Genomic DNA, 15,204 nt, shown 5'->3' on the forward strand with positions numbered 1-15,204 from the left:
GAAATCGTCAATCATTAAACAAAATGTAAACACAAGTTTCGTTTTATTTGCTACTGACTTAAAACAAAGATTTTAAAAACTTAAAATAAAAGCTATATATAAATGTTTGTAATGACACTTATTTAGATTAAAAAACTAAAAATAGAAGTTTTATTTGACTATTTTTCATATCTAGCTTTGTTTTTAAAGAACAAATTAAACCCTTTTGAGTTATACCAAATTTGTTAAAATCGGTCAAGCTAAGAGTCATGTAGTATATTTTATCCCCATCTTCCACTCTATTTCACTAATTTTATGTGGTTTGCTAAGATCTAAATATATTAATGTGTGTTTGGTTAAGATCTAAATAATATCAATTTCCATCATAAAGCATAAAATATAAAAAGTTGCATAAAAATATAAATAGTAATAACACTTTATCATTTTTTGAAATGCCGAATGAATTTGACTAAATTTGAATAAACTTCTCCTCGTCTATGCTCAAATTTATGCTGGTGACGTACTCTCGACCGTCCATCGTGCGACTCCAGTGCGCGGCTACAGTCGACTTTCCGACCGGTCGTGCCGCTCGCACCGCTCGCTCTCGCCGATACCTATTCAGTGCGCGCGGAGCTTAATAATTCCCGCCATATTATATGGAAGGGAAACCAGTTACAACAGTAGACAACTGTTACGAATCAAATGGTTCTACCATGTTTCAAACTTATCGGTCCTTGACAAAGTTAGCTGCGAGAGCGTTGAAGTCATGATTACTAAATCTCGCTTAAGATAGGCCATTAAAAAGGTCACGTATCCAGGCTGCCAGAAAACCACCTACCAAAATCTCTTCGTTACGGTGTGCTTGTAGACGGTAAGAGGAAACTGGGTGGACAATTCAAAAGGTACAAGGATATTTTCCACGAACACTTAAAGGGGATAAGCATGTCGTCTACGTATATTATTTTTTTAAATATCATGATTTTGATCTTTTTCTTAAAGTTTTCTGTAATTTAATTGTGTTATTTCTCTGGTTAACATATTGTATTTTGTGGTAGCTTCTGTTTTGTGAAGTCTGTTTGAGTTCTCTTGGCTGTTCTGATGTCTTATATTTTTCTAGTTTCTTAAGTGTGTATTTATTTACTAGTTTTTAAAGAAATTGTTGTTTTTATTAAATTTTTTAATTGTGTGTATATAGAATTAATATAATATGATATTTTATTTTTATTAATTGTCTTATGTTCAATTCTTTTGTTTTTTGGTATACTTCCTCTGATGGTGTTAGTCTATCTATATTAAATATTATTTTTAGTATTCTATTTTGTTGTCATTGTAGCATATTTAAGATTTTTTTCTGTTGTATTGCTCCACTTATTAATTAAATAAACAGCGTGTCAAAAAATAGTGTATTTAAAATAAAACAAAAAGTTCCTATGGACATAAATGGAAGAAGTTACAGCACTCGAAAGGGTAAATAAAAATTGGCGCCGGGAGGCACGTATAGCCGCCCATACTAAAATATGTTAATATCTCGAAAACTGCGACTTTGACTGATTTTTATGTTATTACAAACTAGGTTTTTCCCGCGACTACGTTCGCGTTACACCTCGAATAGTTCATGCATTGATTTAAATGATTTACTTTGTATATAGAGCTAGTGAGCCTTACAAATGCCCTATTTAAACTATGTTTTTAAGAGTTTTAGAGCTACTCGTATTTCATATGAAAGTTATCAATTGTCGATTTTCTGGGTATTATACAGGGCAAGTCTTGAATAAGTGCAAATATTTTCAGGGCTGGTAGATTTCGATAAAAAACCATATTTTCTCTTTACCGTTTTTCAAATAACTCTAAAATAACTGAGTTATTTTACTTTAAAAATTTCCAAAAAAAAATTTTTTTGCTTAAATTTTGAGAACCACTGCAGCTTTTCGGGTTTTTCTGTCTTGTAAATTTAATCTACTACCTATCTATGTTGCCATATTATCAAGAAATTATTGTTTTTAACTAAAAACAATAAAATTAACTAAAAACAATAAAAACTAAAAGAAAATCCAAAATGTTTTTCAAAAAATTCCAAATTTCCAAAAAAAAAAAATTCGCGAAAAAACTCATAATTGTGTTTCTGGGGTCAAATAAACCTACTACCGCTAAGAATAATTGCACTTATTTAAGACTCGCTCGACAAAAAATCGATATTGTTATTTTTGACTTATTACATATTTTTTACTTAAAATTTATAAAAAGCCGTCAATACTCCAATTTCAAGAGCATTTTTATTCTCTTTAAATAATATTATGTACTTAAGAAAATTCGAAAATTTAAAAACCGTTTTTTATTGTTTCATCGCCTGTATATGACTTTATGACACACTTTGTATATCAAAAATAAAACTTTTGATTAGAGCCGTCTGAAATAAAAAATCTTAATAATTCTAGAAGTTATCGAAATCAAAGTATTTTAAAGAAGTTCAATTTTGGCCACAAAATGTTTTTGAAATCTTGCTTTTTTTAACACTTTTTTTCAATTTTTTCTAACTACTTCCATTGACTGAAACTAATTATGTATGGTTGGATAGAGGGTGGATGGCGATCTTCCAGGGCGGTTTTATATTTCTTATTTATATATAGATTATTTTCGAAATCGAACCAAAGTCAATTTCAAAGAAATTTTGCAAAATCTGAAAAAATAAAATCTCTCCAAAATAATAAATAGTGAAATGATTGTTTACCCTCTATAGATAGAACCCCTACCTATGGTCCCATATAAACTATATTACTAAAATAAATAGTTTTGAAATATGAAGTTTTCAAATGAATATTTGAAATTTTCAATTGTCGCTTTACTTAATATACTCCCTTGATATTTTTTTTATTTCTCATCTCTTTTTTTGGTTTATTAAGAGCACTAATACTCCATTTATAGTTATTTTCTATTCTTTGAAGGATAATTGAAGAAGAAAGATAGAAGTTTATATTATTGATGTGTCACTAAATCAACCCTTGTATAAAATTTTATACTGCTAGATGTTATAGTAATGCATTTTCGTACAGCAAACTTCCATTCCCTATTCTACTCCCTAAGATTACAAATTTCATAAAATCGTTTTATCCAAATAATTAACTCATGTCTTGTAAATGATCCTATGTGCCAATTTTTATGTGTATAATCCAGAGGTCACCAAGTTTTATATAAATTTTTACTAACTTTACCCATTTGGTTGATGAATTTCAAAAATCTCTTCTAATTATTTTTGTAGGATTTCATATTTCTAGACCACATAGTATGGAATTTTCATACAACAATTTGTTCCGACATAATTTTACTCTCTAAGAGGATGAATTTCCTAAAATCGCTTTGTGAAGCTAATTCACTATTGTCGTTTAAACGAACCTTTGTTCTAATATTTATGTATCTAAAGCTGGCTGTATGAACTGATCCCTAAATTATCTAAAAACTTGATATATAATCTAACTGACAAACCACTGACTATGACAAATAATATTTCTGGAGGTATTGTGTGTAGGTGTTTTTCAGGTATGTTTTAATATTTAGTCGATTTACACAAAGAAATAGCCATTCAATAATTTAAAAATACTTCATAACAAATCTAGACATATATACCTTTCATTAAAAAAAACGCGTTTCGCTAGCTACTGTAATTTTGGAGTTACGATTTTTTAAAATTTTTAACCCCCTCTCATACAAAAAACCGAGCAAAAAACTACTCTCTACCCTAATGTAAAGTACAGGGTGTCCCACTAAGAATAGGCCTCAAACCAGAACCATTAATGCCTCTATTATTTGAAGCAGTTAAAGTTGTTGGCATTTGAAAAAGTAATCCAAAGATAAAAAACGCTGCTAAGACTATCAAAATGTTGATCTAATAACAATTTAACGTTATACGTCAAAAGCAAGTTTTTTCCAAAGCCTACCATGACTTCACTGAGGCATCGTTTCTTGTTCACTGTTATTAATATCCTCATTATTAGATATTTATACATCTGGTATTATGGTATTCTGGTATATCGTCGATTTTAAAATAAACTAACTGTTTCTATCTTATTTTTTTATTACAATGGGCTTCTGATACCGTGTTGTAAAAATAAGGTAATTAAGGGCTTATTTTTTGGTATTTATTATAATTTTGCTAATATCTTCGGTTTGAAAGAAGATACCAAGATGCGGTTTTTGCTGACTTTTTAAGCTTTTATTACTTTTTATCTATCAGCTAAAATTTCATATACTATCGTATATAATTTTTTTGAAAAAACGCGAAATATTTGTTAAATTGTAAGACTACGCTCCCTAGCGTCTACGTTCAAAAGCTTATTATTATTATTTTTATGGTGTTATATAGAGTAAGGAACACTCTTTTAACCTAACCGAGCCCTCTTTATTATAGCAAATTACTGAAGATTATGAAGCTGTTATGTGTAATACCCACTATCTAGGCAAAATTCTGTAAAAAAATTATTTTCTTATTTCCCATAGCAGTTGCGCCCTCTAGCGGCCGTTTTACAAACTTGAAAATAATTTCCAGCAATTTCTCATAGCCTTTAGTAAAAATATTTTTTTCCGTATGCCCTACGGCTAATACTTTCCGAGATACAGCTGAGGGCTATTCTTAATGGGACACCCTGTACACTTAGCCAATATGTAATCTTTGCTATAGCCATTCTCTTATTAGAGTATCTATCAATACTTTGGGAGAATATTTTGATATAAAATAATTTATGAATATTTTTGAGATTCATCTTGTTACGATCTTTTCTAAAGGTTGACGCGAATGAAAAATAAATAAATTGACGTCCCTACCACAAAAAGTCATTTTTTGTCGTAGCTTTGAAAATTCTCCCCCTAAACTGTGACAATTAACAAAGTTTTAATTGCGAACGGTTCGAAAAAAGTGGCGTTTTTTCATTCTTCTTCGAAATAAGGACAGCTTATAGGACTCTCGCTATTCTTTATTCCTCAAACGTCTTTATTTAGCGCCTTGGGGCTATAATTAGCGGACTTTTGTGGGGAAAACGAATTTAAGGGAGAATGTGAGATATTTCGCTTTTTCTGCTTCCAAATATTTACGCTGAAGCCTTCGTTCTTTTTACTTTAGGTTGGTATTGTGTTTCAGATTTTGTTTTGTTACCTCTATTTTATTTATGCCTGCATAATGTAGTATAAAGATAATGTGCTATAGTTTTACATAATATTTAAAAATAAAAGAAAGTTCCCATCTGTAAATTATATACTAGGGAAAACAAAATCTTGATATTTTGGTGAATGTTTCAATAGCCTCCTTTCTCGATAGCTTGTTTTTTGGTTCAGTTCAATAATTCTTGTTGAAAATATTCGCTTTTGAAGAAGACACTAACATTTTTTCGTAATTTTTACATTAAAACCATTCCTTTGCTTTTGGTTCTAGTCAACACATCTAGTAGTAAGTTGTGGTCCTGAAGCAGCCTTTCTTGACGGAAGATTGGCTTCATTTAATCTTCTTACAGTCCGTTCATTGATGTGTACGTTCCTTAGGCGCAATTCGTTATGGTTTGATGGTTCAAACCAAATCAAATCTTCAATTAAAGCAACTATAGCGGATACAACTTTTGGACTTAAAACCATCTCTGCCAGAATAATTGCCCAACAGTCAACAAATAATAATAATATCATTTTTCAATAACGGTGACATTACATAAATTATAAACACTATTTGACAGGTCTGTTGACTGGGACAAAAAGGAACGGCATAGTTTTAACGTAAAAATTACGAAAAAATATTAGTTTTCTTCAAGAGCGAATATCCAGTGTCGGAATAAGCCTGTCGGGGGCCCGGGGCGGCGAAGCTAAATGTGGCCCCCCGTCTGTTTAGATAATGATATACTTCTAATGAACATTTTGTAAAAATTGAATGACGTATGTATAATGGCTGACAGAATTCAAGTATTTATATAGGGTGTCCCAGGCTGTGAGAAGTTTCTAGAGAACTACAATATCTAGATATGAGATTTTGTGCATATCATTGTTTCATAATGAGATCTATCGATTAAAAATATTTTCAATATGGCGGCACTTTGGGAAGTACCGGAAGTTGACAGCAACTTTCTTATTTTAAATGTGTGATCCCATTTTTTATTACATACTTAAATTCTCTGTAAAATTTAATAAATTTTGATGTTAAACACTCTATACCTAAAGTTAACCGTTTTTGAGAAAAAAAAAATATTTATAATTTTTGGAGGAAAAAAACTGCCTTTCAAAAATATGTATATAGCCTAAACGTCAAATTTAGTGATTGCCACAGCCACTGTACCATAAAGAGAAGACATGTGGCTATCTATGTCAGAAATTAAATTGTCCGAATGTCATATAATAATGGCCGTAGCTGTCATGGAATTGAGCTGAATTTCATGAATTGAAATCCACCTTTTTTATTTCACTCGTGAAAAGGCTTTCGTTACTTTCGTTTTCAAAATTTGTTACTTCCTGACTATACATGTTCCAGTACCTAAAATAAATCGTTTTTAAGTTATTTAAGATTTAGTTTAAAGCGTATATTTTTCTTGATTTTAACCAGTAGCCTATGACAGTATATTATCGATCATCATTTCCAAGCTAACTTTGCGCTGTTTTTTTTTCGATGGTACGGTATATTATTAAAATATCAACTATTAGATATCACTAAAGAACGAAAATACGAGATATATTATTTATATAAATACACTTTTTAAACTTTTAAGCAGCAGTCGTTATAATATAGGAAATTGAAATAATTCATTTTCTGACAGATGGAAAAATAAATAAATATGGAATAAATGACTGTTTGACACCAGTCAAAGGACGCTTATACGTTTTCAAACTAAGTCTTAAATAACTTAAAAACGATTTAATTTAGGTATAGAAATATGTCTAGTTAAAACGTAACGAATTGGAAAACCTTTTCACTAGTGAAATAAAAAAAGGGGGTTTCCATTTGAAAAAAAAATATTTATGATAATTTTTTAATCGCTCAATTCCATGACAGCTACCGCCATTATTATATGACATTTGAACAATTTAATTTTTGTAATAGATCGCCACATGTCTTTTCTTTATGTTGTAATAGAATAATATCAAGCTCTGTAAAATTTTATCTTTTTGGTTTGTTATTCTAAGATGGGACCATTTCAGTTTACGAAGTTATCAGTTGACATAGGCAAACGAATTTTAAAAAGCCTAAGCAAATAATCTAATGATATTCAAGACACATAAACTCTCTAAAAGTACGCATATATCCTGAGAAACTAAGCAAATAATACAATCTTCTAAATAATTTAAAGTCACATAAACGAGGGTAAAGTAGAACAAACATTCATCCCTTATTATCAAAACTCTATTTGACAGAGTGGTACCAGTTGTGTACCCTAGGGATATCTCAAAATAAACAACGCAGAAAAAGCACGTAGGCATGCTTAAGGAAATAAGTAAAATTAAATCATCCCCTCGCTAGAGGTTTTAAATTGAAAATTAAAAGTATTAAATATATGTTTTAAAATCAGAATCCAAATGTTCACGAGATGAATGTCTGAAAATGATAGAAATAGGATTATCTTTTTTCCGTTCCTAGAGTTAAATAGAAATAGACAAATGAATGAAGAAATAAAGATTTCATTTCTAGGCGGTTTTTTTAAGGTAATCCTATGTCACGATATCATTTGTATTAGTTAAGGTAGATTATGAATGTTTTTCAGCAAATTGGTAAAAGAGTAAGATTTACACGGAAGGGTTTAAAAATTACATTTAATTAATAAATAGGACATGCTGATGCCCTCTCGCGACAAGGACCAGAAACAAGGGTGAAAGAAGTCTAGGGATCTTTCGGGGAAGGAGTCCTTCGGCCAATTAAAAAGGTGCGAAATATGCATTTGGATGGGTATTCGAAGGTTCCTCAAACAGGGGCGTGCCGAAGATGTAGTAACGCCTGTCCGAGATAGTACCAGCATCAGTATTTTCATCTTCAAAATTAGTTCGGTACTGACTTTTAAATTAGACGGTCGAATTTACTCCGTGTAGATCTTATAAATATTATCCAGTGGTTTTTTTAATTGTTTTAGTAAGTTCTCTATCTAAAGATTTTCTCAAATAAATTCTCAAGTTAGGAAATTCTAAACTATTCATGCTTACAGTATTTTAATTGTTGTTTTTGGATTTTCTCTAATATTTTTCTTTATTAATAATTTAAGACTTTCTGTTTGTTCTAAAGGCTTTAGTAAATTTTAGTTGTCATTGCATAAGTGATTATTTTGCAATTGTTCTTTTTATTAAATTCTAATTTAAATTTAATTGTTCAGTGAATATTTTTGTAATATATTAATTTTCTGCCAATGATAATTCTAAGAGAGATTTGAAAGTGTATGCTAATTGTTGGTAATTTAAATTGGACTAATAAGAAGAATATTTTGTATTTTTTTTTAACTTTATTATCTCTGAGTTTTAATTTCAATTCTCTAATTGTCATTAATTATTTTTGATTCAATTTCTTTCTTTTTCATTAATTATAAATGTTTTGTTGTTAAATCTTTTTCTCGATTTTTTATTTATTTATTTCTTTATATTAAATATAGTTAGGTGTTGTGAAAAATCGGCATTTTATTTCTTTATTTCACCTAATCACTAAAATATTAAGTTATTTAAAAGAACACTGTGATAACCGGTCGAGTGGTTCAATCTTAAGAATGAGTCCAAGATCGAAGGGGTAGATCTACAAGGGGATCAACGAAGTCTTCGACAGGTTCTTGTTGTTGATGTATTGCTGATGGATGTTGACGTAATAAGGTAAGTGGCAATAGAGTTTATAGTAACTGAATTTAGAAAGAGCCCTTACCATAAAAGTGCGATGCCTTAATTTCGATCTTTAGCTGGTTATATTTTGTTTTTATGTGTAAACGATAAACTATATTTACGCTCTGAAAAGTCGGTGTTCTCATTATCCAAGTTCTGCCTACCGCTCAATAAATTATTTTAATTATAATTATATAAAGGCCACACTACCATGTTAACGGACAAATCTGGAAAGTTTTGTCACAATGTCACAGGGGCTGTGATAATCACTAAATTTGACTTTTAGGCTGTACAAATTTTTTTGACAGATAGTTTTTTTGGTCCAAAAATTTTAAATATTTTTTTCTTAAAAATGCTTCCAGGGAAATACCGCGACAAAATATTGCGATTTTGTAAGTCCTCCAAGATCCGAGGGGCCCCTTCGCTGTCTCAGGCCCGTGGCCCCCGTTATTCTAAAGACTTCACTGCTCATCATCAGTGATGAAGCTAGAATACAAGTTATGCTGTGCACGGGTTGTAATTTAAAATGTTTATTCAGTAAAAATAAATAATGAAACAAAGAAAATTGATTTAATTAACTAAACAGAAAATGCCATTGACAATTACTGGGGCCTGATAATTGATAATTAAGTAAATATCTGCTTCGATTTATACTGTTTATAGTTGGCGTATACGTATGGTTTGCATACTCCACCTACAAACTGCTTTATAACTACTGAACAAATATTGGCCTTGTTTGCCAGTCGAATAAAAAATTACTTATTAAGATTCGGAAGCCCCCTAAAAGACGGGGCCCGGGGCAGACCGCCCCTTCCGCCACCCCCCCTTAGTCCGCCACTGCGAATATCTTCAACAAAAATAAAGCTATTGAAATGAACCAAAAAACAAACTACGTACATAGGTACGTCTATATCTACCAAACCAAACCAAACCAAACCTTATCATCGTTACATGGCTAATTTTTCTTGTGAAGTATCCTTTTATGTAGCCATTATGAAATAGTCAGGTCTGCCAGCGCTATCCCGGGGGTTAAAGCGGGGGCGACCAATCGAAAGGGTGAAATTTTGACACACAAAGAAATTGATTTATTTTTAAATAATTTTGCGAGCCACCTGTTTGTTTTCTGTATTTGCATCCATGCGTTAAAAATTTGCGGTAAAATATACAGGAAAATTTTTTTTTGCGAAAAAAAACCCTCATAGGCGTGTTCCTGGGGTCGAAATATATATAACCCCTAAAAAGTATATGCACTTATTTATGCACCCTGTATAAGCGTTTTCCGGAAACGCTGGCCGCCTTATCAATTGAAACAAAATACATGTAGACTACAAAAATTTACGGTGCAGATATCGACTCAGAGGAAGACTCGTTTGCGAGAGCGACGAGTACGAGTCAGATACAAATAGTGAGACAGAATAATAAATGTACTATATATGTTATTAAAATCATAAAAAAAATATATTTATAATAATATAATCGTATACATGATTTATTTATACTGCTTTAGCTACGATCTTTTTGTCTGCCCTTTTGTATACGGCTTTTAAAATAAATAAATGATATTTTACCAATCGGCATGCATGTATGGCATGATTTTTTTTCAAAATTTTATGCCTCTTTCGCGTTGTCTGCCGACATTTTAGCGACGAGAAAATTGTTTTTTTATGTAGCTAGCTCTTAGACTACTGAGATGATGAGGTGATTTTTAAATTTCTTGCTAGCTTAACATATTGCAGAAAATTGCTGCGAAACTCATCAAAATCGGTCCACTAGAACACAGTACCACAATTACCTATAACAGATGCGAAAGAAAGCATCGGAAACCGCTCGGCAAACCCCACACGCCTATTGAGTGGTGTATATACACCAGTCGTTTAGTCCGGAAACCTATGCTGTGTCGTATTCGCTTGCTGGAATGACATAGTGCGTGGTTATATGTTTTTTTTTAAAAACGGGTGTAGGATTTTTGTTGAACTTTTGAACTGTTATTTCTAAGTTTTGGTAATTTGTATATCTTATTTAAAATGGGATACAAATATCAATATCAAGTTTATTTATAGGAAAAAAAAGATATTTATAGTATAAAAAATTAATTTATTTAACAAAATTTAATTAAAAATGTGACAAAATAGTACTTTTCTATTGGTTCTATTGGACTTTTTTCGACTATATAAATCTTTATTTGTAAACTTTAATACATCAAATATTTTCAATCTAATAAATCATTTAATGATGTAAATAAGAGGAAATTTCTCACATGGGTGGTCAAATTCTATAGTTTTCATTATATCAAACAGCCTCTGAGAAATGTTTTCAACTCAAAATGCCTTTAATTATGTTTGACAACATCAATTAAAAGGGTCTTCAAATACATCAATGTGATATTTGCCTAAAATTTGCAAAAGAATCCGAATCTCTGGATAACTCGAAATTATTTACCCATTTAAAAGCGTTTGATCATGAAAGTAGAAAAATTTGTTCATTTTATTTACTGGAAATTGAAAAATTATTTATATTAAATTTTGATGAGTTTTGCACTGAAGAAAACATTCAGAGGCTGTTTGATATAATGAAAACTATAGAATTTGACCACCCATGTGAAAAATTTCCTCTTATTTACATCATTAAATTATTTATTAGATTGAAAATATTTTATGCATTAAAGTTTACAAAAAATAAAGATTTATATAGTCGAAAAAAGTCCGATAGAACCAATAGAAAAGTAACTATTCTGTCACATCTTTAATTAAATTTTGTTAAATAAATTAATTTTTTATACTATAAATATCTTTTTTTTTCCTAATCTCCTACGAACTGATATAATATAACGAGCAATCTATTAAATTACTGTGAGATTATATGCCTCGATAACATATTGGTGCAGATTATTTTCACCCAAACAAATAATAACCCAAACTATACATTGATGCGGATTGTCTATGAACTCTTTCTGAAGGTCACAGAAACCTGAAGGCGTAATTCGGTGTTCTTTCGCATCTGTTGTAGTTAATTTGTGATAGTACATAAAACTTTAAAGTCATTCAACATTTTAAGGTGCCCTTTTTTCGTACCGGTGAGTGTAGTTTCCGAGATACCAATTATGAAGCTCGAATTTGAGACACCCTTTACCCCCATAAGAATAGGAGTAAATATAATACTAATTGGTACTTACCGAAGAGAAATCCATCACTTTCAAAACCCACAAAGTTAAGGCTAAGTTAACTATTACCATAAACAGCAGCACTAGAATAAGTGCGTATAAACATTTTTTCCTCCATCCGTAAATGCCCATGTGAATACCCTGATGACATCGGGTGGAATTTATACTTCTCGAAACTTCTTCCTCCTGATTTGTCGATGCAGGGTTCGTTTCGGATTCATTTCTCTTCATTCTGGAAAGAAAAACGAAAAATAATTTATCTTCGAAAAATGTTTTCAATAAGAGATTTTTATAAGGATTATTTTGTTTCAATTATGGCTGTCAAGGAATGAGAAAAAGAAGGAAAAAAAAGCTGTCGAATTCATTAGCAGTTCATTTGCCTAAAATAATATGGTCTGGTAATATTACTACTAATTATCTTTAAAAAACTCACAAGGGAACAACAGAAAAATACATGCTTCATTTAGAAATGTGTAATAATTACTTTTATTAAAAAAAAAAATATGCGATAATTGTTTTGAGTAGTGTATTTTTTAAATTGATTTTTTAAACTAGTACCTAGAAAATAATTTTAAAACTAATAATATTCAAAAATACAGGGTCCGGCAATAGTGCGTCGGGCATCTGTAGCTCCTACAATAAAAAACTTAAAATTTTTTTTAAGTGCCAATCTAAAGTATGTTCTAGGATCTGTTCCAGGAAAATATTTAACTTCTATAGGGTGGCTCAAAAATGTGTGAGCGGATCGGGATTATGGCTTCTTTTCAGCTCACTTTACATAATCCTAAGATATGAGTAAATATAGCCTAAGAGCTGACGACATATTTAGAAAACATATTTTAGGCAAGCTAGAATAACTTAAAATGTATAGTTTATTAACTGGTGAACCCAGAATCCTAAGTCTGGCTGGGTGGTTGGGGGTATTTCGCTACTGCGCAATTCCTAACATTTGCAAAAAATAAATCCAAAAAACATTCTTTAGGCAACTTGAAATTTATTCTTAAATTTTAGCATCTATTTAACCTAGAAATAAGAATGCCAGACTTTTTTTTCGGGTTTAAAGTGTAACCAGACCATTCCAAATATGTTTAATTATTATACCTAGAAAACATACTTTAGGCATTCTAAAAGTTTTACAACGTGTTCATTAGATGATATTAAAAAATATGTGTTAATTGCCAGACGAATTCAATGGGATTTAATACTTGCCAGACGCGAATAAATATTTTAAATGAGCGCGATAAGAAAGTCATATGAGTATCTATAAGCCCGAGAAAGATAGTTTATTGAGACCCGGTCGGCAGCCGATGCGGCTGACGTAACAGCATTTTGGAGTCGTAAAAACTTAGAAAAAACTTAATAATATTGAATAAATAAAAAGAAACATTTTTTAATAAAAATGTATGATTGAAATCCTTTCAATAAGAAGACTTTTTAATTTAAGTATTTTGTATCTGAAAGAATAAGAAGACGAATAATTATTTAAAAATTAGCATAATATAAAAAATATTTTTTTCAAACGTCACAAAAGTATAATTATTATTATACTTTTGTGACATATTATATTATTATTAATTTTTGCGACCCGATTGACAATATAAAAAGTATTTTAACGCCTAAGCATAAAAGTAAAGCACTTCTACTTACTTTTGAATCTATTTAGAAAGATTAACAATGGTACTTTAATAAAATTCCAGAATACTTATTTTTTTAGCACTATACATGGTACCCTTTTGTCGGGACTACGTTTTCTGGTAAAACCACTTGTTTATATTTTTAGCCATGTTGTTGGCGCACTTTTAAAAATTCTTTGCATTTTTGCAATCTGCCTTCATCAAAAACAATAACTTTGTCACTAGTAACTTTTTCACAAACTACACAACTTAAATGGCTTTTACCCATTGTGATTTAGTTAGTAGCGAAATTAGTAGTTACTAAAATATCTATTTGTACCACTTAACTCCAACAAAATAATCAAAATAATCTATGAAATAAAAGCCTGCAAATAATTGAAATGAAACTTGTTTAAAAAATTGTTTTTATGAAAATTTGAAGTACTCCAAAATACCGTTACGTCAGCCGCATCGGCTGCCGACCGGGTCTCAATAAACTATCTTTCTCGCGCTTATAGATACTCATAAGACTTTCTTATCGCGCTCATTTAAAATCTTTATTCGCGTCTGGCAAGTATTAAATCCCATTGAATTCGTCTGGCAATTAACACATATTTTTTAATATCATCTAATGAACACGCTGTAAAAATTTTAGAATGCCTAAAGTATGTTTTCTAGGTATAATAATTAAACATATTTGGAATGGTCTGGTTACACTTTAAACCCGAAAAAAAAGTCTGGCATACTTATTTCTAGGTTAAATAGATGTTAAAATTTAAGAATAAACAAATTTCAAGTTGCCTAAAGAATGTTTTTTGGATTTATTTTTTTGCAAATGTTAGGGGTTGCGCAGTAGCGAAATACCCCCAAACCCCAGCCAGACTTAGGATTCTGGGTTCACCAGTTAATAAACTATACATTTTAAGTTATTCTAGCTTGCCTAAAATATGTTCTCTAAATATGTCGTCAGCTCTTAGGCTAATATATTTCGACAGTTTCAGAGATATTAATAAATAAATAAAAAATATATATTTTTCAGCCTTCTTAAAAAAATATTAAAAATACAAGAACTGTCCTGAAATCAAAACTATATTATATATTTACTTTAGATGGTCTGCACTTACTTTGCTATAAATATGGTAATCGTATATCATACAGGATGTTTAAAATTTTACGCCAAACTTTCTAAAATATAAAATAATTTTTCTCCGTTTTTTTTTTAAATGGAACACCCTGTATATTATGTTTTCAATAGATGAAAAATTAAAAAATGAACATTTTTTGCATTTAGAGTATTTGAAAATTATTAACGGTTTCGCAGATATTCGCGGTTTTATATTTCATATATGGCATTTTCTATATTTTCTAAAGTTTGGAGTAGAATTTTGAACATCCTGTATGATTTAAGATTTCGATATTTATAGCAAATTTAAGTACATACCATCTAAAGTAAATACCTAATATAGTTTTGATTTCAGGACAGTTCTTGTATTTGTAATATATTTTTTTAATGAAGGTTGAAAAATATAATTTTTTTATTTATTAATATCTCTGAAACTATCGAAATATATTTATTCAGATCTTAGGATTATGTATAGTGATCTGAAAGGAAGCCAATAATGCAATAATATACAGGGTGTT

At 30.3% G+C, this 15,204-nt stretch overlaps 1 protein-coding gene across 2 annotated transcripts in view; it reads right to left on the reverse strand.

Annotated features, from left to right (window-relative positions):
* Positions 1–15,204, reverse strand: part of LOC115891494 (zeta-sarcoglycan) — a 116,966-nt gene that overhangs the window by 36,856 nt on the left and 64,906 nt on the right. For both annotated transcript variants that reach the window (XM_030911960.1, XM_030911959.1), the window contains exon 3: positions 11,963–12,182. In XM_030911960.1, the coding sequence (XP_030767820.1) occupies positions 11,963–12,181 (219 nt within the window). In that variant the 5' untranslated portion in view covers position 12,182. The remainder of the gene's footprint in view (positions 1–11,962; positions 12,183–15,204) is intronic.

This window comes from Sitophilus oryzae, unplaced genomic scaffold (assembly GCF_002938485.1).
Source record: "Sitophilus oryzae breed Bouriz unplaced genomic scaffold, Soryzae_2.0 scaffold_1181_pilon_pilon, whole genome shotgun sequence".
NCBI classification, from domain to species: domain Eukaryota; kingdom Metazoa; phylum Arthropoda; class Insecta; order Coleoptera; family Curculionidae; genus Sitophilus; species Sitophilus oryzae.